The 24,181-nt window shown below is 40.6% G+C and overlaps 1 protein-coding gene across 1 annotated transcript in view; it reads left to right on the top strand.

Annotated features, from left to right (window-relative positions):
- The window catches only part of LOC106935627 (copine-8), a 49,258-nt gene extending 26,025 nt beyond the window's left edge, over positions 1-23,233 (top strand). The window contains exons 7-19 of the mRNA XM_015016180.1: positions 1,510-1,613; positions 3,212-3,316; positions 6,477-6,518; positions 6,942-7,017; positions 9,676-9,729; positions 9,935-9,996; positions 15,716-15,762; positions 16,381-16,562; positions 17,080-17,207; positions 18,345-18,447; positions 20,786-20,843; positions 20,973-21,046; positions 22,633-23,233. Coding sequence (XP_014871666.1) covers positions 1,510-1,613; positions 3,212-3,316; positions 6,477-6,518; positions 6,942-7,017; positions 9,676-9,729; positions 9,935-9,996; positions 15,716-15,762; positions 16,381-16,562; positions 17,080-17,207; positions 18,345-18,447; positions 20,786-20,843; positions 20,973-21,046; positions 22,633-22,821 — 1,224 coding nt within the window. The 3' untranslated portion in view covers positions 22,822-23,233. The remainder of the gene's footprint in view (positions 1-1,509; positions 1,614-3,211; positions 3,317-6,476; positions 6,519-6,941; positions 7,018-9,675; positions 9,730-9,934; positions 9,997-15,715; positions 15,763-16,380; positions 16,563-17,079; positions 17,208-18,344; positions 18,448-20,785; positions 20,844-20,972; positions 21,047-22,632) is intronic.
- The last annotated feature ends 948 nt before the right edge of the window (positions 23,234-24,181 follow it).

Here is a 24,181-nt window from a genome sequence, read left to right on the forward strand (position 1 = left end):
TTCAGCAGCAAGGCATTTCAAGGTGCTTTACAAAATAAAAACGGCATGTGACATTGAATAAATGGTTAGAAAACATACTTTTGTTACGGAATTTAAGCGCCTGTCATCGCCGGACTCCGCAGTCCGTTTAATACGGGTATTATCCAGGCCCCGTCGCCTAACAAGACAAGGTCTCCAACCTTGCAGCACCAGGCTCCGTCCACCTGTCACGCAAATTTTTGCGCTAGGACTTCGCCGTTCTACATGGATTTTTGTGCACTATTTTTACCTGTTAGTCTAGAATTTACAGGGTTTAACTCAAAAGCAGACTTTATTTTCTGCAGCCCAATTGAACGAACATGTGCATGAACCCACCATCCCTACAGCTCAGTCTGCAAAGGCACTTTCATAATTAGTTATCCCTAAATAAAGAGCCTTTCCAATTTTACACAACTCACTGCCAAGAGGCTTTGTTCCAACAAAGAAATAATCAACCAAAAACAAACATCCTCACTCTTGGTGTTAAGTTTATCTGAAATGATGATAAATTGAGTTACTTTACCATCTGCATAGCACACTGTGAAATTTATTTATTCAAATGCAAAACAACAAAAGAAAAGCACTGTTCAAATCAATAAATAAGGTTTCTTCTAAGGGATTACGTCAAAAATGTGTTGATCCTCCCCCTGTATTTCCCTGGTGCTATTTATTTTTCATCTGTCATCCTTGCTGTCCCAGTTTCTTTACTCAGCACACCCTTAATTACTTCTGGGGTTCAATAACTGAGCAGGAACCGTCTTTTCCCAAGTTATCAGTAAAAATAAATAAATAAATAAATTTTAGGATTCAGACTGTCACAGTTAAATAAAATGACGCCCTTTTCTTTTGTTATGCACCAGTGAAGTTGTAGGAAAGCAGCCAGCAGCAGCCTCGGCACACAAGAAGTGGCAAAAGTAAACTTCTTGTTCTGTTTACATGGAAAACTGTGGAATTCCTGGAAAACTTCATGAATGACATGGGTCAGGGGTGAATGGGTCAGATGCAGTATGGAAAACCAGTTGGAGACTGCAAAAAAACTTTTATATCCATGGAGATGACCTCGAGCTTCATTGGAATGATTCACATCAAAACATCCCCGTGTCAGAATGGCCTAGTCAAAGTTCAGACCTAAATATGACTGAAATTTATTTCTTTATTCTTTTTAAGCTAATTAAAGCGTCAAAATTGGGCTTAAATTAGCATTTTCTGACTGTCTTAAACATCCAAGTTTTCCAGTTTTACTGGAACTGTCCCAGTTTCCTTCCAAAAACTTCAGATGTGATCGTAAACAAGATATGAACCCAATTAAATGACTGTTGTATCTATATCATTGGAAAATCCTTTTAGCATTTTTAGCTTCATGGCTGCTCCTGGTGGTTTCTGGGGTTTTATAGGTCACTGAAGTTCATGCAGTTACCGTCATGTATTTTTACTGTAAATGATTTCTTTTCAGTCCCACTGGTTGATCCGACACGCTTTGCTTTGTTTAAGGAATCAGTGATGATGCAGTTCTGTGGGACCAAGTTGGACAAGAAGGATTTCTTTGGCAAGTCGGACCCGTTCCTGGTTTTCTACAGGAGCAACGAAGACGGCACGTGAGTTTTCCTCCCATCCGTCCGTCCTGTTTTCACGTTCCCTCCTTCACTTTCTTTTCCCCTTTTCATGTTGGGTTTTGAACCCCTCCCTGCAAAAGAAATAGTTTTTATTGATTTTCCGTGTAAACGTGTGTGAATTACATGTGGATATGTCAACATACTGTGTGTGTTGGGGAAAAGTGCAGCACACACAGAGTTTACAGGTGTGCGTGTTGGACCCGGCTCTGTTGGCGCTCTCTGTTTTCCTGCAGTGTGGTACAAGTCAGATAAGACTTTGTGCTCTGAGGGACTCATGAAATTACCTCTTTCTCTGCTTCTTGATGGTGTGTGAGTGGGGGCGTAAAAAAATCTTTGAAACAGGAAAAGTTGTTTAAAAAATGTCATGGCAACTTGAATGTGATTTAAAGCTGTAAGAAGCTGTTGTTTTTATTATATTAAAACTTCCAACAAATATCGGCGTTACTTTGTGGCCTGCTGGAAACGTCTGGAACTTGAATTAATTATTTGCTTGAGAGAAAGGAAAATGTAGCAAGGAAACAGATATTTTTTTTCTCTTAAAAATGTATCACATAACTTCATCTTGAATCTTTGTTTTTGTACTTTGAACATTTGAATCCGGAAAAGTAGAGGTAATGTATTTTTAGAGCTCACGTTAAAAACTAATTTCAAGAATTGCATTAAATTTTATTGGTTATTATCTATATTAACAATTTATTTACTCAAAATTGAGAGAAATAACAAAATAGAAACAAAAAAGATTCGTAGGAACCAGAAAAAGTGTAGCAGACCCAATAAATGGTCTGTTTCTGTGTGATATTTTACTTAGTTCAATAGTTTTCAGTTATCCTATAATACCACAGAGAGGTTGACAAAATACTATTTGAATAACAAACCCAGGAAGACAAATGCAGTATCCAATTACTTAGAAGCAGAGGTGATGTCACTCTGTGTGGGAGGGAGCATTTAAAACAGAAACAAAATAATTTGTCGCAGATGCTGTCAATTGGAATAGCTCTTATTTTAACTAAGGTTGCCACCTTTGCCAAATCTAGCATGTAAGATATGTCTTACTGTTATCTTTTTAGGGTTACTCTATATTAACAGTTCGATCAGGTTCCTCCAACACCTTTTGAACAAAATCTCCCCTCGGCTGGCATGAATCGATATTCTGTAGTTCCTTTTTGTCTTTTGGCTGGAAAAATGAAAATGATCAAAACTGCAATAGCAGCAAAGACGAAAACGATTCAAATGACCCAACAAAGTCGAACTCTTCACCAGCAGCCTGAATGAACGTCCGACGTCCCTAAAAATAAAAACGACTAACTTTGATTCTTCTTCCATCAGCTGCAACATCCACACTAAAGAGTGTTGTTAATAGCTGTGTTTCTATTACGAAACTGTCAAGATATCATCTGATAAGTGGTCAGGGTTGGTTATGGTGAAAATCATCCAGTTTTGGTCACAAAGACTATTTATTGATTTATTGAAAATCCTTATCTTCTCCAATCAGAATCCCTCCCTACTCTTCAGTAACTTGATTTCACTTTGGGTTTCTGGGTCACGTTTACCTCCTTCCTCTTGTCGTCCTTTCTCTCCAGGTTTACCATCTGCCACAAGACCGAGGTGGTGAAGAACACTCTGAACCCCGTGTGGCAAGCCTTTAAGATCCCCGTGAGAGCTCTCTGCAACGGGGATTACGACAGGTAAACCTCCCTGGGGTTATGGCTGCCAGACCGCTGCTTCTGCAAGCATCTTGAACAGCAATACATATTTTCCCAGTACTGCACACAAAACAAAAATCTTTAGAGGAATAAATAGTTTTAAGAACCCTTATTAATGAGCAGCAGGTTCCTGCTAATGGCCTCTTCAGACTGGATTTTGGCTCTGTTTATAAAAACAACCCCCACGTAATAGTTGTATAAAAGCCTCTTTTTATGCTATTATTAGGATCACGTAGAAATGACAAGAGCCGTCATTATGTGACAGTGCTGATAATGCTCACCTGCCAGAGACGTGTGCCTCACATTGTTTCTGTTTCTCTGGAAAAATAATGTCAGTGGACAGTAAATAACAGGGCTCCCCGCCACATGAAAAATGCATGTTCTGCATTGTGTTGAGGAGCAGCGGAGGAAAGTATTCGGGATCACCAGCAGAACGAGTGAATACTGCTAACAGTTTCACCACAGGGGCAGAAATAATGACTGCTGTCGCTCTCTATGTGAAACCAACTAGCATTCAGATTGATCCTTCAGACTTATTGGTGAGCGGTAATAATATTTTCTGGCAGTATTTATTAATGTTTTTAAGTCCTTCAGACCTTGTCTACACCACCGTTTGCTGTGCAGACGCAGTGTTAAATGGTGCGATTAGCTGCTTTCTCTTAATGCAGGACTCTTTATTTTTCGGGAGGGGCAAACTGATGATGATGAAACTCATTTGACTCTAGGCAAGAGCTTTCCTGTCAGCTCTCATAAACATCCTGCCGAGGTGACGACATTTAGGGGAGACTTTGCAGCAGTTTCATGGAAGCGGTGGTGCACCTCGTGAAGGAGACCTAAAATTGCCACAAGTGAAAACGGGGAAATAAACTTTCTTCTGTCTGATTCTAACCTCTTTTTTCCCCACGAGCCCCGTTTAGTCCGCCTTAATAAAGCTCTGGTTCGTTGGCCTAGAAAGCCTTATTTGTTTGGAGGAGGTGTGAAGACACAGTTGAACTCTGCAAACTATAGTGCAGGGTATTCTGGGTAAATACAACCAGAACAAGCTTGAGAGTCTAATGCTAGTGGGAAAAATTGCTCAGGGTCTTTTACCAAAGACAAAAAATAAATTCGACAATCACTCAAATCTGGCGTTGTGCCATTTTTGTTTACATTTTAAGAAAAAGGAAGGTGCGCTCATGTCTTCTTTGGAGGTTTTTGTGCCGTTTCCTTCAGTGGTTCTTGGTGCAACTAATTGGTTTTTCAATTAGTTTGGATTTCTTTGCTAGTGCAGTGTGAAAGCAAACGGCACCAATTTAAAATGTAACAAATGCTGCAATTATGGGATTTTATGTTAGAACATTTCTCATAACAGTGAAACAAAAGAAAAGGAATGCAAGGGGTTTTTTTATGTTTTTTTTTTTTTTTTACATATAAAAAATTGAATTGCTTTTTTCACGTATTTGTATTCACCCACCTGTACTCTGATACCCTCACAGCTCGGAAGATCTGATCTGTTCAAAATAGTACAAACATAAATCTGGAATTGACCCTGTTGAGGATTGCAGACACGTACATCTGCTGGGAAACGGGTTTCCTTGGCTTTCTGTGAATCAGACTGTGGAAGTGCAGAGGATGGAGAAGCTGTCAGCGGCACTTATTGTTAAAGATATACTGAATGACAGGATTTGGAGTCTTAACTCGTAGGTACAGAGCGCAGCGTCTGTACCCGAGGGATTGCTATCAAAACTCTCACAGTCGAGGAAGAGTGGCGGCAAATGCAACTTATAGTAAATCTTTATCCTTGGAAATAAATTCATCTTGCATTGCTGCAGCATAATCTTTTTTTTTTAAACCACCACTCCAATTATACATGTTGTCCTTCCCATTTCGAAGAGTGCCTCTGATTACTAATCAAAAGTTCCCCAGCTGTGATTGATTTCAACAAGGAGAGTAAAAATGAGAAAATGGTTAAGTTGCGTTCAGTTACATTGCTTCCTTGGTTACATAACATCTCAGGGGAAGTTCAACTCTATCAACTAAGAAAACAAATAAGTGGATAGATCCTCTTGTGTCTATAGCAGCTTAGTAGTGAAAAGGGCACAAAGAAGCCCGCCACAGGGTTTATCTCTGCTGAGCTAACAGACAGCAGCATTGATCCTCAGTTTGGTCCAATAAGCTTACTGCTGGAGCAGAGTTGCTCCATGCCTTATCAGCGGGAGACTCTGCAAGCTGCATGTACGGCGCACAAACGCTGCCACACGTGAGCCTGCAGCCTGAGACGGGAGATAAGGGCGAGCTGAAGCTGGAAAACAGAGGACTGTCTTTCTGCACATGCACTCAATCACAGCTTCATGTTGCATCATCAAAGCTCCGAACGACGAGACGTTTTCCTCCCGTCGTCGTCTTAAGGGAAAAGGAGATGAAAACCGGGAGCGCCATTCAACCAGCGTCGGCCTGGACCGTCGCCGCTCCCTGCTCCCGACTTTTTCTTTCCCTGTAAAGCGCATCCGGCTCTCCTCAGCAGCTAACGAGGACTTACATTTTCCATCCTCGTTCTGCAAGGCGGAAAAGTTCAGCCGGGGTTCGGATTCTAATTAGATATCACTCAGATGCTTTAGAGAACAGGCTCCGTGCGAGTTCAGAGCACAGTCTGGAAAGTCCCCTGTCTAGTTATAGACTTGTGCAGCGTAACACAGGAGATCTGTCTCTGCTTTCTTCTGTCAAAATGACTAACTAAATTAACCGAGAGGCTCGTCACTCTCTCCAGCTGAGTGCAGAGGGCTCTCTCTGGTTTAATTTGCTGCTTGTTCTTTTATTCTTCTGCCCCCACTCTCCTCCATGCCCTTCCCTACAAGCCATTCTTCTGTTAGAGATATTGGTAGATGGACCGATGGCATCACATATCAAGCCCTTTCAGGTTGTTCTTTATTTTTGTTTTCTAATTTCCTCATAAGATATTACGACGCAGAGAAACTGATTCATTTTGAGGTGACAAGAGAACATTATCAAAAATAAGTAAAGGGCAGGTAGATAACATTTTGAAGTAAAGATGAGCATCAGGAAGGCTCTGCCTCTCTAAAAAATAAAATAATTTTTTGCTTTTGGTGATGTAAATCGACTCAATAAGGTAAAAACTTTGTTTTACATTTGCTTCTCCCACCAGAACAATCAAGGTCGAGGTTTACGACTGGGACCGAGACGGCAGGTAATTACTCTGGAACAGTGTGAAGTTCTCATATTCTTTGCTGACAAAATGGGATTTTTAGTTAGTTTTTTTTTTTTTTTTGCATAATTGTGGCGTTGAATTAAAACGACGCTGTCATGTTTAGTCATTTAGATATTGCATTAAGGGTGAGGCAATATGCTGCACTACATTACAAGTAGGAGCTTTAGAGACCATATCAAGACTTTCATTGTCTTGTCTGCATGCTGGAGGAAATCTGGCCCCTGTGCTTATTCATATTATGACATCATCTGCAAAGGTAATGATGCAATACTCTGAAATATGCGATCGTGTAGATATTAAATGAAAGTGGGCCAAGAATAGAGCCCTGAGGAACACCAGATGTGATGTGGTGAAGCCTTTCCACAGTCCTAACCGTCTCTCATTCTTCATTTGTCCTTGCAGCCATGACTTTATTGGAGAGTTCAGCACCAGCTACAGAGAGCTCTCTATAGGACAGAGCCAGTTCAATGTCTATGAGGTAAGTCTGAATGTGTGTCTGTGATGAGCTAGCATGCACATTTCTGCAAAGTTGTTTTTTCTTTTTTTTTTCATCGTCATTTCTTTTGTTGTCAGTTTTGTGAAATTTTATCAAGTCTGCTGCAATTTTAATTGCATTCAACTGGATTTAAAGCATTCATTACAGGAGAATATTTGAAAATGTGTAAATTATCACCTCAGATTAAAGAAGCAAAATGAAGAGTTTAAAAAAATGTAATCAGTTTTAGACAATGACTAAGATTTCTATAATGAAAACAGAGAAAAATGCTGTATTTTGTCAAAGGGACACTATTATGTATTTTCCAGGCATATAGCGCCATCTTATGGCACAATCAAGAAACCTTCAGTTGTTATAAAAATACTGCGACTACAAAATATATGACTTAAAAGAAATTTGACTTTGTATTTTAACACCTTGAAATTGGGCCTCTGTCTCTTTAAAAACTCCTGCTCTTTCTGAAACTCCATCTTCAGGAAGTCATTGCAACTTCGCTCTTCTATTAACTCTTTAATAACGCTGTTACTCACATTTCACTGAGAAGTAGCTCATAATGAACTCAGCTGATACGCAGTTCCACCAGGTGTTTGCTAATTGCTGATGGCTAGTCTGAAGGAATCGAGTTGGGGATTTGCCGGGGACGGGAACTCTGAGGCGGAAGCTCAGAAGCATGGAAACTGCAGCTCTGAGGAGGAGCTGCGCCTCGAAGGCGGAGCTATGTGCTATGTCTAATCAGGTGTTTTGCGCAGCTGAGTGGTTGCCAAGGGAGATTACTGGATTTCTCAAACATGCATGAAAGAATCAAGGCCACACTTCAGATATGTTTTTGATGAGGGAATAACTCAAAAATAGCTCAGAAAAGTCAATTTTACATACCACTGGCCCTTTAATTATGAATGGCAGTCACACACACTGATGCTACTATAGTGGCTCTCTAATTTCCATTTGTTGATTGACACGCAGAGAAAAACGCAGAAGACATCTTGCTTGTACAGCTGCTGTTCGCTTTAAGCTCTTTTATTGTCTTTCATATCTTATCTCGCAGTAATAAACACTTTTCTTCACCTGCTTTACCTCAGTACAACCTCACTGTATTACTTTTCTTCTGGAAATAAGCCTACAGTGCATCCGTTTCACTTTTACTCTCCATCTCCAAAGGCACACTTGCCTCATGGGTGCTCGCTCAAAGATAACCAAGGAGAAACACACACACAAAGAAACTCCCCACACGTTTTGTCGGTTGTTTTTCCTCGAGGCCCTCTTCCTCTGTTTAACCTTGGCACAGTTTAATGGGACCAGGAAGCAACGCTCCAGTGTTTGGGATTCAAGAGGAGTCTCAGCCTTGCTTCTGTCTGGCCCCTTTCATTACCGAAGCTCTTGGATGTTTTACAAACTCCTGGCAGATTTATGAGAGACGGCACCAATTGAGGGCAACAGCTGAAGATGGACTAAGAGCTTGAGCTTTATGTATCCGAGGAGAGCATCTAAGGTCTGTTTGTCTTATAAATTCACACTAATTTTGCACATGTTGCACAAAATGTTGCAGATTAGAGATGGGATTTTTCTCCTTTGTGTCCTTCCGCCTCCATTTTGTTCTTCATTGGTCGTGTCTCACCTCCCAAAGAACATCTGCTGTTCTGCCTTTATTTGCTAACAAACTCAACACAAAGGAACAAACTAATACAGAAAGACCTAAATGACAAACATAAACAAAGGCCAATAAAACTGGAATCACAAAAACCCATGACTCCTGATGGATCACCTGGTGATCTGGTTTGTGGTACAAACCAAGGCCAGAGGACACGGATGTTTTAAATCCTAAGTTATGGATTCTGTCGCCTTGATCCAGTTGAATGTTTTAAAAAGCAGCTACAGACTTTTCTGCTTTAAAATCATTTTTAATTAGGTAAATGAAAAGATGCAATTTATCTTTTTTATTTTTAAACATCCTTGTGTTTGACTGTCCACTTTATGGTCTATACATACAAAGTGTTTTAGATATATGACTATTACTTTTGGCTTTTTACTTTTACTTACTCCGTCCTTCCCTTCTTTCTTTCCTTTTGTTTACGTCTTCTTGTGTTTTGCATTCCTTTTTTCATTCTTTCCTTTCTTGTCTCCTCTTTACCCCCTTTTTTCTTATATTCCTTATTTTTTCTTTGTACTTCCTCTTTTATATCCTTTTTTTTCTTCCTTGCTTTCTAGTGTCCTTATTCCTCCCCTCTGTCCTTCCTCACTACCTTTCTTGATTCTTTCCTTGCCCTGCCTACCTCCTTTCTTTCTGTCTTTCATTTTTTCCCTTGTTGCTTTCTTGTGTCCTTACTTCTCTACCTGTCCTTCCTTGGTTCCTTCCTCTCTTCCTTTTTCCCTCTTTTATATATGTCCTTCCTCTCTTTCCTTTTTTGTATTCATCCTGTCTTTCCTTACTTGTCATTCACCTTCCCTGCTGTCCTTCTTCTTCTCCTCCCTCACAGTCTCTGTTTTCTCTGCAGGTTCCATATTTAAAGCCTGCTCACAGTAGAAATATCCCTTTTTTATTTTACATATAAATTAAAATGATTTTGGATGTAAATGTGTAGGAATTTCTGCTTTGCTGCATGAGTGAAGTTTTAAACTAGTGCATCTTGTCCCCTTTTACAGGTGGTAAATGCCAAGAAAAAAGGAAAGAAGAAAAACTACAAAAACTCTGGAACAGTAAGCCAGAAACTCTGCTTCAGTTTTTTTTCCTCCCTCAGTGCATTGAGCTGAGTTTAAAAGACCTGAAATGTGATTTTATGCTTCACGTCCCACAGCTTCTTTCATCCCGTTAAATAGAACTGGACTTTTTTTTATTAAATTAGAGAGAAACACCCACATATGTCCCGTCGGGGATCGTTGACTGTTACCCTATCGTCTCCAGGTAACGCTGCTGTCCTTCCTCGTGGACGTCGAAGTCACCTTTCTGGACTACATCAAAGGAGGGTAAGCGCCCGCCGCAAACTGCAGAGGCCGCATTGTTAACGAGGGCTGGCGTGCCGAGCGCCATCCCTGTCTCGATAATCAGCCCGCCATGACGGCGTGTCTGCAAAGTGCCAAAGATAATGATCCCTCTATGTGAGGGAGTCGGGCGGAAAAGTGTACATTTGCATGTGAGAGGGCGACAGCGAAAGGATGGTGGGGGAGAGAAAGAGAGAGAGATAGAGAGACTGACGGATGAGCTGACCCCAAGTCACACACAGATCAGTGTTTGTGTGTCTGCGTCCTGGTATGTAGCGGCTTCCATGCGTTCATCCTGACGTCTCTGTGCAGGGCGCTTGTGGACGTATGGTTCGCAGGAGCGTTGACCGTGTGTAGTAAGGCATGGCGTAAATGTTCGCCTACACACTCTGCCTTCATTAGAGTCACAGAGGGGGAGACTGTCAAAGGAGAGAGTGTGTGTCTACAGCTTTAACAGAAAATGCCACTGATGCACTTGTGTTTACAGGCTACCAAAAAAAAGTTGGCTAGCTTGTAGCTTGTTTTTCATCTATTCATAAAAGTTTTTTGAAACGGTTTTGTGGGTTTGGATTGTTTTGTGGCACAGACCCAAAGGAATAAAAACAACACGCTGCTTCTTTTTTTTAGATTTTCTTGATGATCCTCAATTATTTTTATTTATTTATTTTTTTTGAAGAACAGCGAGTCACCGCAGTCTTAAATTTATGTAGCTAAAATTCAGTTATGAAAATTTCTTGGCCTTTAATACATTCATCACATGTATTTAAGTTTCTGTCAGACAAAAATTTGAGTCGCATGCAGACATCTTTGTTGCGCTCTGTGACTCAAGGGGGCAGCTACAGGTAACTAGCTGCTAATCACATTTGCTAGCCAGCTAGCAAAGTGCACATTTTTTACATTTATAGTACATCTGTTGCGATACAGGTCTTAAATTTAACTCTTAATGGTCCTACAAATGTCTTAAATTTGAGTTGTTGAAACCTGCAAGTGGCAGGGTAAAAAAGAGAGAGATTGCAAGGAGATACTAGTGTAATACTTAGATGCCATAGCTATCCAGTTCAACTGAAACGTGTTTTCAGTTATTAAATGCAAGCCTGAGCTCCCACCGCCTGTCCACTTATACGTTCACACACTCACTGTCTGCTAAAGGAGACGTCCTCCATCATCAGTTTCTCCCCGAGTGTGGATTTCTCAGCCACTTTGTGTTTTTTTTTTTTTTTTTTTCCCCCCGTCTTTTTTGGCACTGCATTGAGAGTGTGTAAGCTGAATGCTCCAACACCCTTGTGTGGGTAAATTAGGAGCCAAGTGCGGTTTCTCTGTTTGCAGCCTAAATGGACCGTAATGGTCCTGTCGCACTTAGTCCAATTGCGTAATGGGCTGACAGCATGTTTGTTTGTGCGCACAGACTGAAAGATGCACATTTAAGTGTGAACATGCACCCAGACATTCCTCCGTTTGAGCATTTTCCTTGTGCCTACCTGTCCAGATGGACTGCCGTCTCTTTTCCCTACCTGCTTCTGTCGTCGCTGGTTCTTTGTCGTCTGACTGACGGCTCCTTTTTGCAGTTTCAACCTAATCAGCTAATTGTTCAATTGAACCTAATTAGGAACTAGACCTGCTGGTTGGATTAGCATAAATGACTGATTTGAAAGCGCTCTCCGTAAGTCTGGATTGACGGCGCTCTCATGCTTTTCCTTCCCTTTGATGGCGCTACCCATGAATTGTAACAAAGAAGCCCCGTTTTGTGCCGGAGTGATGATGAAGTGATGAATTGTTGCCGATATCTTTCATTTTTAACACCGTCTTTGAAGACCGCTCTGTCACTCAACGTGACAGATATTGTTTGGTTTGTGAATTGAGCATAGAAACCAGAATAGAGGCAGGAGGGAACTCTGCTGGCACTGTCATCTTTCTGAGAAGCTATCATTAGTGGGAGAAGCAGACAAAAAAATAAAATCAAAGAGGAAAAAATGGCAAACAAGGCAGCTCCTTGAAAAGACACCAGGCTTAATTGGAAACTTGAAACAGTCCATTATGTTCATCCTACAATGTAAAACACTAATGTTAAGTATGGATTTATTAACACAAAATTCTGCAGTGGACAAACTTTAAATATGTAATCAGCACGACGTGGAAGGAAGGAAGGAAATGAGAGATGTCGGACAAAGACGTGAGGCCAGAAGATTGCAAGGAAAGGAAAAGAAATAAGTCGAGGTAGGAAGTAGAGAAGAAAGAAAAGAGGGGCAGACACAAAACAAGAGGGAAGAAAGGGAAAATTCAATGAAGGAAAATCTTAGACAGGGAAGGAATAAATTGAAAACAGGGTAAAAGATACAAAAAGGAAGAAACAAATGACATTAATAAAAGAAGAAATGACACTAGGAAGGATACAACAAAGGAAATACAGAAGGTAGAAGAGCAAAAACAAAGTAGAAAACTAAAGGAAGGAAAGACCCAAAGTAAAAAGGAGGAAACGACACTAGGATACAAGGAAATTAAAAAAGGAGGTAACTTTTAAACAATGGAAGAGAAAATGAAATTTAGGAATATTCAGGCCTTTTCTTTAATCTCAGCTCATTTGTCTGTCCTGTAAACATCTTTAAATTATATTCTATAAAAGAATAAGTTCCAAAACTTGTTAGCCTAACTGTTGAAAAACAACATGAAGATTACAGTGTTACACATGTCTACTGTATGAGAGATTAATCAAGAAATCAGGTGGTTTTGTGGCCAGTTGAGCCCTCAGAAGTCTGGCCTAGTTTACAGGAGCCACCCATGGTGTAAAAGTGAAGGTGACAACCGAGGTTGATGTAGGGGAGTCAAAGTGATCGGGCGTTTGGCTTCTTCTGCCGCCATGTGGACGCTGTCCAACAAGAAACATCTGCTTGCCTCTCATCAGGAGAGGTCACTTCCCTCAACATCTGATGCTGTTTTCAGGTCGCTCAGCGCACTCATGCATGCACACTTCACCCCGGCACGGAGGAGCAAGGAAACATTGTTTCTGAACATGATTTAAAGTTTTGGCCATTTTTTTTTTTTTTAGGCAGGAATATTCTCATGTTAAAGCTTTCAGTGAACAAATGTCAGACTGTATTCTATGTTCCTATGTAAATGGTAAATACATCCATCCTTTTTGTTTGACAAGCTTGTTTTGCTTGCAGCTGCTATTTATTTGGACTTTGAATTCAGGTCAATTTTACGACAGAATATTAGGACGGGGCTAGTGTTTTTATATTTCTCTAATGCGAGAATAAAATCAGATTACAAGAATACAGTGGTAGTAGGTAATATGATAGTCACACGACAATAAAGCTGTAAAACTGTAGTATGAGGAGAATGAAGTATTCATTTTATGACAAATTAAAGAAAAACTTAAATGAGGAACATTAGCGTCTTGTGAAGTTATACGTTTGTATTGGCTACTGATGAGGCATTACTGCAAATTTGAACTCGTCAGCTTCAAATTAGTCCATTTCAGAGAAAGGTCACGTCATATCTGCATGACTCAAGATGCTTTTTTCATTTCAATTGAGTTTTTTCTGGTAACTTTAAGATGTTCTGGTAAATTTGTGTCTTTATTCAGCTAATATTATGACTATATCCTCATAATATTCTTGGGCCCTGATGCTCCAAAACACAACTAAGAGAAGGGTTGATTGAAAAAAAATCCACTTTTTAAAAAATATTTCCTGCTATTTATAAACGAAAGCAAGGAAAATAATTATTTTTAAGGCACATCGCCCTGTCCTTCCTTAGAGTTTGTACTATTTTACATATCCCATGCAGTATTTCCCTCCTGACCACTAAGTTTATAGGAAGCACATATGTTTTATTTATATTGGCTCTAGGCGAGGCGCTAATGTAAACTCAGAGTTCCAGAAAATGCAGTAACATTTTGGGAAGCAGGAGAGTTTTTAATCTGAGCTGCTGTGCCACAGTACTCAGCAGCAGGTCTGTTTTCCGGCGCTCCCCAAACCAAGCGTCGTTTCACAGCGTTCAGGATCTACTTCTTGTCCTGTATGGTTTACGACCTCCCTGCTTCTCCTGGCAAAGTGTCGCTTTCCATCAGCATCAGTGAATCAGTGGTATGGAGTGACTGTGCGTTGCATCAGCTGCGTGTTACGCGCCAGATAAACAAGACGCATATTAGCATTTGAAGGGCTGCACTTTACTTAGAAGTTCTAAGTGACTTTTTAGTGTGAAGATTAAAAAGTGTGAAGCGACTAGAAGTGTTTTTTAGTATTCCAATGTCACTGATGGTGATGCATAAGGAATAAGAAAGCACTGTTTTTGCACGGTCAAAAGTGCAAAATCATTTTCCTGAACAAAAAAGAAAAAAACTGCAGACTAAATGATGGACCAGATTTCAGGTGACTTAGTTTTTTTGTTTGTTTTGTTTGTTTTTTTTTATTAAAAACACAAAGCAGTAATTTGTTCATTTATTTTTGCTTTTCCAATACAACCTCTTTAAATCCAATCGTGCAGGTGTATTACCTAGACGCCGGCTATTAAATCTAAAGACGGGGGAAAATGTCAGCTAACAAATCTGTCTTTAATTTGAGTGGAAACAGTAAAACCCACTTTAACAATGACTTTTCTTTCACGCATGATTTGACTGGGTTGCCTAGAAGCACACACACACACACAAAACATCAGTGTGGTTAATTATAGCTCTTAAATGAAATTAGAATCTGCTAATATCAATGGAGTAAGGTCAGAGCTTTATAAAAATCGGATCTGGATGGCTCTGAATCTCAGACTGACTCATCAGTAGACTTTAAATGACTCGTACTAACAAACTCAAATGTGTTTAAAGCAGATCATGCAGGAATATGGATGATTATTGCACTCAGTTAAGTTTCCTTTGTGGTGGTTGTAACACATTCGTTCCTCGTTGCCGTTAAGTTCACCTCGTCCCGGTTTTTTCCCCTCACAGTTTGAGTTGTTCTGTCAAGCATTTGTGCATCTGTGACGGCCAGAGGTGTGGCAGGAGAGGAACAGGAACATGAATAATTTAGACTGCTCGGATGGAGCTTCTGTCTGCCAACATGAGGACCTGGACCAGAATCCACTTGCTGACCCCGTGTCCCTACAGCTGTCCCCGAGAAAAAGCCCTGTTATTTTCCGGTGATTGAGTAAAGTAGCTAAATAGTGTTTTCATGGCTGTGAAAAACGGTGCTTCCACCATTACTGATTCCTTTGGTTTTCTACTTATTTAATACACTTATATTAAAAGCTACATCAAGTGCTGCCAGACCAGTTGTTGGAGATTGACTGGTGATATGACGTATCTTTGCCCGGGGGCCCAAGCCCAGTCCAAGCAAAGCACAAGACTGACTTGGAACAAAAAACAATGTGACCATGACAGTCGCACCCTGTTGGGGTGATTATGTCTACTCTTTGTACACATTAGTTTGAACATGAGGGCAATTAACTCTGGGCTCAAAGAGATTTCTCTGCTTTTCATTGACATGTGAAGGTAACAAGGATGATGACCCGATTGGGGTTTGACTCCAAGGATTAGTGTACAAGCGGCAGCGTTGAGGATTTGCCATGACAGATTGCCTAACCACATGATGCTTCTAGAGGTCAACAAGTTGTGGAGTGTTTTTGATTTCGAATGAGGCGTCGGTCTCTCCCGACCGGTGCTGTCAATACCTGCCATGTCCTGACTAATAAACGGTGTCTCCTTTTGTTTTCAAAGGACCCAGATCAACTTCACGGTGGCCATTGATTTCACAGCGTCCAACGGTGAGGACACACTTGAACCGTGCACACATTCACACTTAGAGAGCTGCCTGAAGACAGAAAAAAAAAAACCCTGAGCACATAAGGGAAATTTATTCAAACATATGCAAATGGAGAAATCAAGTATTCCTTAATGGCCCCCCTCCATCACACCTGGCAGCTAAAGCTCAGCGCGCTAACAGGCTAAGATGGTGTTGATTATGGAGTGAGTTATGCATTTAGGGTTGAGCTCCAGCCATTCAGAACAGGGGGCAGCAATTAAGCTAAGTTCTGTTAAATGTAGCAAATGCTTTCAAGCAGTGGACGGACCGATGAGTCTGAACTGTTGGTGCACATGATCCTGTGGGTCTGTCAGGAAATGTTTTTATGAGCAAGCGAGCCGCTGACATAAGTCACAACTTGGAAGGTCAAAATAAACTTTACATTAGCGCTGCGTCTGTGAAGCAACTACGTCTTTTAAGGCGTTTACTCATTAACCCAATTTTGAACTTGCTCCCTGACCAAATTCCCAACTTTTTTCCTCGACACAGTAAAATATATTCAGAAAACCGATGGGTCGCAAAATATCAGCTCGCAATCTTTGAATTTCTGATGGTCCTGCACGCCTTTTGCGTTTCATAGGAAACCCAGCCCAGCCCACCTCTCTCCACTACATGAGCCCGTACCAGCTGAACGCTTACGCCATGGCCCTGAAGGCGGTTGGCGAGATCATTCAGGACTACGACAGCGACAAGATGTTCCCCGCACTGGGCTTCGGAGCCAAGCTGCCGCCGGACGGACGGGTGTCCCATGAGTTTGCCCTGGTGAGTGGAAGGCCGGGACATGATCTAAATTCTGCTGTCGGACTTTCTTTATGCGCATAAGCAAAACTTTTTAAACGTTGATATTTTATAAGAAAGTTATTAGGAAGCTTAAAGCAGGCTTGGATTAGTAATTTATGAGGCTTAACTTAACCCTTTTCTGAACAGAGAGAATTAAAGTCTCTTTGCTTGTTTCTTAAAGAGTCAGTACTATGTATTTTTCAGATACATTGTGCCATTGTGTAGCACAAAAAAGGAACTGTTACTGTTACCAGCAGACGTGCAGTTCCACTAGATGTTTGCTAATTGCTGCAACTAGTCTGGAGGAGCTGAGTGGGAAGAGGGATGCTCTGTGAGGCGGCTTTTGGTGATGGAATAACATCATAACATGATGTAAAGCTTAAAACATAGATTTAACATAATCCTGCCCCTTTAAGGATTCAGTTACGTTTCATTGCTCCGTCTCCTTCACTTGCTCGTCCAAGATGTTGCAATAACTGACCTTTTCTCGCGTTTTCAGAACGGTAACCCTCAGAACCCGTACTGCGCAGGCATTGAGGGTGTAATGGAGGCCTACTACCAGAGTCTCAAGTCCGTCCAGCTCTACGGACCCACCAACTTCTCCCCCGTCATCAACCACGTCGCCAGGTACCACAAACACTCGCTTTTTGGAGTTGTAGTGTAATTAAAGCAACTTTTCTTTGCTCCTCCACTCGCATGTTTTCCACCACTGCTTATGTAATGGATTTCTTTGGAGTATGTGCGAAACAACGCGCGGGTGCACCGACTCCAAACACACTCTCCCGGCTTATTTTTTTTTCCATAATGAGCTCTGTGAGGCGAGTGTTGCCAGGTAGCTAACAAGAAGTGTTTTTATTTAAGGAGTTGATTACATGTTTGTTTCTGTCTGCGCCGCGATGAGAGCATAAATCATGCTGCAGGGAAGGAGAGCTGGCGCGTCAAAGTTCTCTGAAAAACACATTAAGAAACTTTTCATACAAGGATGTAATTAAAGCGGTGCACCCGAGTGATGTCTCATCAGGTTATTTCACAGATCTGAGTGATAATTTACTGAAATCTCACTGGCATGACGAGACGAAAGCAGGGTTTGTGAGAAAAGACCTGAATATTGATGCATGACATCAGGCTTGCTCCTGCTTTGTGATCACCCACTATTAAGGCCACTCAGATAAAGCACTTTATTAGACTTAATAAGTATGCAGACGTACATAGATGTGGGGAAAAAACACAGTTTGTATGCAAGAACCACTTTGCATAGAACAATACCAAGGTGAAAAGACATTAGCCGTGACTTTAGCGAGGAAGCTGCAAGTGCACATCAATCTGGGAACCATTACAAGGTCGTTTCCAAACAGTTTGGAAACCATTGCGGACTGTCCGTCTTCACAGGAGTGAACGTGCCAACAAGGTTCAGAAGAGATGTCTTCTGTTTTTCTGCTTTTCTGTGGTCAAACAAACATTTGTAATGAGAAATGGACCATCCAAACTAACATGGCCTCATGTTAAAAAGTATTTACCCATAAATCAACCACTTTGTGGACATCTTTTAATTTTGCAACGTTAGTGCGTTGTTGGACAAAGATTGTACTACACCATTCCAGTCAGATTTAAATCCAAACTTTGACTAGGCCACTCCTCAGCCTTAATCTGGTTTTGAGCTGGCTTGTGTGCCTCTTGCCGCACGACCCAAGTGCTCTTCATCTTAAGAGCTCTAGGTTGTTGTACGAAGCTAAAAGCTAGTTATTTTTGCGCTTCTGTTTCCAGATACGCTGCTTCTGTGAAGGACGGTTCTCAGTACTTTGTGCTGCTCATCATCACCGACGGCGTTATCTCGGACATGGCCCAAACGAAGGAGTCAATTGTCAATGTGAGTAAACTGGACTCTTCACTTCTCGACTGGTAAAGTCTGACACTCATTTCAAATGTAAAGCTCAGATTTCCAGCATGATTGCCCTCAATGATGATTCTGCTTCGTAAACTTAATGAACGATGCAGTAAAATGTAGTAAATATACTAAATATTAATCTATTTTTTTCAGAAGGCTGTGGACTTTATTATAAAATGGAGTTGATTAATGTGACACGAACTGTTTTTTTTATTTTCTTTTATTTTAGTAATTACGTATAGATTGTGTTCAATGTCCATGAAGATATTAAAAATCCTTGTAAAATTTTGTACAAACGCCTTTAAATAAATGTTTTTATTGCAGTAGCATCATCTCATCTTTAAAAAAAAAGAAAGTAATTTAAGTTCCTTTATTCAGTAGGAAAACATGACACATGAAGAAATAATTGGACTTTGCACAATAACATTGTCAAACCCAAGCAGAAACTTGGGTTTCATATTTCATATTCTCATATTTAAAGTTCTGGTTAAAAACTTTAAAACCTCTACATGCTAGTGATGACCTACCACATACCAGAACCAGATACGTCAAGAAGAAGAAGAAGAAATCATGTATATTCAATATATCAGATTACTTTAGTATCTGATCAGCAATAGCTTCCACTCATTAAAAGCATCAGTTGAATTCATTAGAAGTCGGCTATTAATTTTTTTTTTATTTTTTCACGTTTTTCTTTGGATCCCTCGGCTTCCATTGGAGCACATTTCATCAGATTCAGACTTTAATTAAACCAACATCCACTGCCGCCGTCTTGTTTTCTGGGTTATTTTCCCGTCGCTCCTGATTACATACACCACTCTCTGAATGACGGCTAAAAAACAAGTTGCTATTTTCTAATCAGCTTGTTTTGTGGATAATTATCAGCTTCTAACTTTACTGACAGAGAGACGTCAGGAAAAAAAATCACACATTATGGCATTTATCAGTTATTTTTATCATCCAGAAGCAAAAGTCGAGCTGAAGAAGAAGAGAAGCTGTCAAGAGAAATGATCTTCCTTTTCCTGCTTTGCCACTAGAGATGTTATGTAACAAGAGAGCCTTTACTCTTCTCTCTTTTTTTTTTTTATTAGTTACATATTCCTCTAACGGTGTGCTTTCCACCCCTCCCCTGTCCTCTCCATCACTGTCGACTCAAAGCGAGCTCCAGAGGAAAGAGTGTCGCGTAGAATACAAACAAAGCGAAGGGGTTCCTGTTAAGCCAGCGACCCGAGCCTTTGAAAGAAACACGGGCTGTAAAATGTAGAGAGACAACGTAACGACAGAGAGTAAAACGGTTGGAAATGGACAGACATTAGGTGAAAAAGACAAACTACAGGGAATAGAGGCCCAAAGGGGAACGTTTACTGAGGGGAAACACAAAAAACCCCGACATGTTTAGATAGGATCATCTGTCTCTCTCTTCTGCCTGAGGTCGGATCATTACTCAGATACACTGAACACTCTCTCACACACACACACACACCATTGATATCCTCCTTATAATACACCCTTCAAAGCTCTACCCACAAACACGACGTAAACTCTTGTCATTTGCAGGCTGTCAGTGAGTTCAGCCGCTCTTGTAGATTTCCTTATCTGTAACGTGAGTGACTGCGATGTCTCAACCCACACGGCACTGCAGGCGGAGGGAGACGCACACCAAACACTCACACAAACCCCCGCTCAGACCGAGCGCACGGCGCCAAGCATCAACGGGGCCTTTGTGTGTTTACTGGAAAATAAAATGCATAATACGGAACAATTTATCTAATTTAATCGCGTTTAAATTAAGTTCATTATTATTATTATTATGGATACAGTATGAACGTTTTCTTCAGAACATGGCTTGTTGCTTTTAGCCGGGAGGACGCCATGTCATTTTTTTTTTTGTCAATTCATATTTTATTTTCAAGGATCAGCTGACCGTCAGGCAATGACGCTAATTGCTCAGAGAATATTAGCCATGTCAGTCAGGAAGTAGGTCATGAGGTCAGTTTTGTTTTGAGCTTTAAGCATGCTGAGGTGAGTAAGGCATCTAGTTATTGTAGCGTGAGATCAAATAGTGTTGCTCAGCTGATGATCAAACTGTTTGTTAGTCAGATGTGTTATAATGCGACTCTGCAGTTATTTTATGTCTCCATCTTTTAACTAGTTGAACCAGTACTTTGAACTTTTTCTTTTAACAGTGGCTGGTCTTCTGATTTCTTTGTGCAATTGAAAAACATTTAAGGGATAAATATCCTGCTTAAACAAATGCAAAGTTTGGGAGACTGTTTTAATCTTCTATGGCTCTGCTTTTCTCTCTCTCTCTGTGTTGTAGGCTTCATGTCTCCCAATGTCAATTATTATTGTGGGGGTCGGTCCAGCAGAATTTGATGGTAAGCCGTACCTAATACGACAAAAAAACATTTTCAAGTTACACTCTTAGATTAGAATTCAGCCTCCGGAACTGACTTGCACGCCTTTTATAATTTAGGTTGTGGTTTAACGCTTTATCTTCTTCTCAGCCATGGTGGAGTTGGATGGCGATGAAGTCCGAATCTCATCCAGGGGAAGATTTGCAGAGAGAGACATTGTTCAGGTAATCAGTCCCTTTTTTTTCCATCTCAAATGTCATGACGGTTTCAAATCTAACTGTGTCTAAGGTTGCAGCACAGTTTTGTTCTGTGGTTGGAGTCATTCTGGATTAAAGCTGTCATTAAATTGAGGTCATGTTTGTAGAAATGTCACTAAATATTGGCTTCAGTATCCATTTTATCCTCGCTTCTTTGCTTAATTTTTCAGTGAAGTGCCTCTTCAGAAACTGTGATATTGTCCAAATCTATACTAAAACTTCAATGTTTTTTTTTATGTATATAATTTGGTGATTATGTATCCTTGATATTTTCTGGAGTGTGTGTAAGGTATGTATTTTTTTCCTGCTTCCCTCCCTTTCTTTATAACATAATCTGGTGCCCATGGGTGCACCAGACTCTCACTGGAAAACCTTGACACAGACGCACACAAAGAGCCACCTCTTGACCCCTTCTCATTAAAGTAGATGAATAGAGACCTGCAGCTCAACTCTGTCCCAATGTTGTGTTGGAAAAGCCAAGAAAGCATTTTGGCTTCTTTAGATTTCAACATTTATATTTTAAGCACTCATTTCTTTAATCCTATTTACAACCTTTTTCTTTTTTTCATTCCTACCTATCCACATCCCCCTTTTTTTTTTACTGCTGCTGCGCTGGAAAACGTCACTAGTAATACCAGTCGGATTCAGGCTATATCCCGGCACCGATGCAAAGAAAAGACGTGCGGTCAGACTGAGCAGTTTGTTTGACTGTGACCTTTATGTCGCCATCATCAGACCGCGCTGCCTGGCACCCTCCCATACAGACACACGGATGCTCATTAGCCAGCTTTTTAATAAGCGGATACGCACACATTCAATGTCTTCGTACGGGGAAGAAGAAAAAAACAACTTGGTTTCACCCTTGGAGTATTGCTCCAGCTCAGCCTGCAGATTCTCATTATGAGCAAGTTAATAACTCAAATGACATGGTGAGGCATGAGCAGCAATAGGATCTTGTTACTGCAGGTGGAAACATCCAATAAAATAAAGGAATATTTTTGATCTGTGATTTTTTGTTGTTGTTGTTGTTGCTATTAATCATGTTTTAGACCGTATAGACAGTATGTGTGCAGTCATTCTTCATAAAACCACAGTGAAAACTTCTTCGCCTTGTCATGAGGTGAAGTGACACTCGTGGTTAAATTATTGGATTTACATACACGTCCTCTTTGTATTGCGTGTAAAAATGTTTAAACATGTATACAGCACCAGAATAAAACAGACATTGAATTTTGAACCTGAGGCATCGGCTGGAACTGCAAAATGACTAGAATTAGACCCAAATCAAAAGGATATGATTGACTTTTATTCATTTTTATTGCTTATTTTTCTGTTTCACATTCGCCGCCTGCTATACACTAGAAAACTGTGCTGTGAAATTTCTTTTGCCAGTTCTTTAGCAGAGAAGGAAGATATGCTAAGGGCTTTGTATGCACTAAAGTAGCCAGAGATGCTAAGAAATTTGAACTTACGGTAACTCCGAGTTGCCGTTTATGTCGCTGACGGTTTTTCCGAATCTTTCCAGTAATTCTTTGTTCGTTTTTACCTTCCAGTTTGTTCCATTCAGAGACTACATCGACAGAAGTGGGAACCACATTCTGAGCATGGCCCGGCTCGCCAAAGACGTCCTGGCCGAGATCCCGGACCAGTTCCTCTCCTACATGCGGACCCGGGGGATAAAGCCTTCGCCGGCGCCACCTCCCTACACGCCGCCGGGGCAGCCCGTCCAAACCCAGATATAAGGAGCAAGTCGTAGAGAGTCAAAAGTCTTACAGTCAGGTGTTCTCCAAACTTAACGCGCAAAATACTTCCGTCTCCTTAAAGCCGCTCTCCATGATTTGCCGTCATGGATGACGGGGGAGGGGTGTGTGTTTTTTCTCGCGGTCAGGAAGCTGCACGTCAGGCCGGGAAAGCGGTGCTTTAGAAGGAAAACGCAGCAAGAGTCTGTTTACTTCCACTATCGAGCATTCCTGTAATTGTCTGGATTTTGATAGGATGTTTATTGTTTTTCTTCTGTTGTGTACGTGTGGGTGCGAGCGCGAGTGAAACCAAGAAAAGCTTCGGAGAGAGCCGACAGATTCAAACTGTGCGGAGAAAAGAGAAGCAAAAACATGAAGGAGTTAATGATCTGGATTTTAGCTTGGAAAAAAAATGTGAAGGGAATGTTTCCAGACAAAGAAAGAAAAATGACTTAATCTTCTGTTAAAAAAAAAAAAAAAGGAAATATGTATCTTCTCTTTCTCTTTTCTCTCTCTAACTCATTGTTTACAGTAAATGCTAGCAAGGATTTTTACTGTTGATACTTTTATATACAGTTTCACCATGAAGGTTGTAATACTTTCTCTTCTCCTGGCTTTACGTCAGGTAGCTGCAGTGCAGGTCCTGGTAGCCCTTCTGTACCGTACCGTGCTGTACCGTACTGGACTGTATTCTGGTGTTTGTATTAACCTTTTTGCATGCGTGTAGCCTCAGTCAAGTGCATGCAGACAGTGACCCTGCACTACCTCTTTTCTCCATACATGCGTTTGTGGGAGGTAAATTCCTGTGTCTCACTTAGTTTCTCTTCCTTTGTGCCTCTCACTCTTTTAGTAGCTGCGTTTCCATCCAACATATGCTCCTTTCCTTCTTTCCCTTGCTTTATTTATTTGATATTATAATTTTTTATTAAATTTCTCTAATTTTCAAAGTTCAAATGAAGGTTCAAAAGGTTTGTTTTTATCATGGAAAGTTTTGTGCATGACTTTTTAACCCATACAACACACGCTTTGTGAATACAACTCAAAAATGTTTGAATTACAGTCCCATCGCCAACCATTTGATTAAATCGTCAAACAAATCAGTTGTTTTGTGCTAACAACATGCTAACCTTCTGTAATATTAGAAATGTACCACAACATCATAATGCTAGCTTTTCTATTTAATGTTGGCATTAAAATTCTTATGATGTATATTCATACAGGTAAAAGGATATAGCCAGATGCCAGATAGCCTCAAGCATTAGCTGATTGTTTTGAGCTAGCATAGCTTCCGTAGACAAACTAAACAGAACTGCTGCCATATTGTAGATTCTTACTTTTTTTTTGGTTTGCCCCAAGTCCAGTT

This window comes from Poecilia latipinna, unplaced genomic scaffold (genome assembly GCF_001443285.1).
Source record: "Poecilia latipinna isolate Pla-1442-1.1 unplaced genomic scaffold, P_latipinna-1.0 Scaffold1990, whole genome shotgun sequence".
Classification (NCBI taxonomy): domain Eukaryota; kingdom Metazoa; phylum Chordata; class Actinopteri; order Cyprinodontiformes; family Poeciliidae; genus Poecilia; species Poecilia latipinna.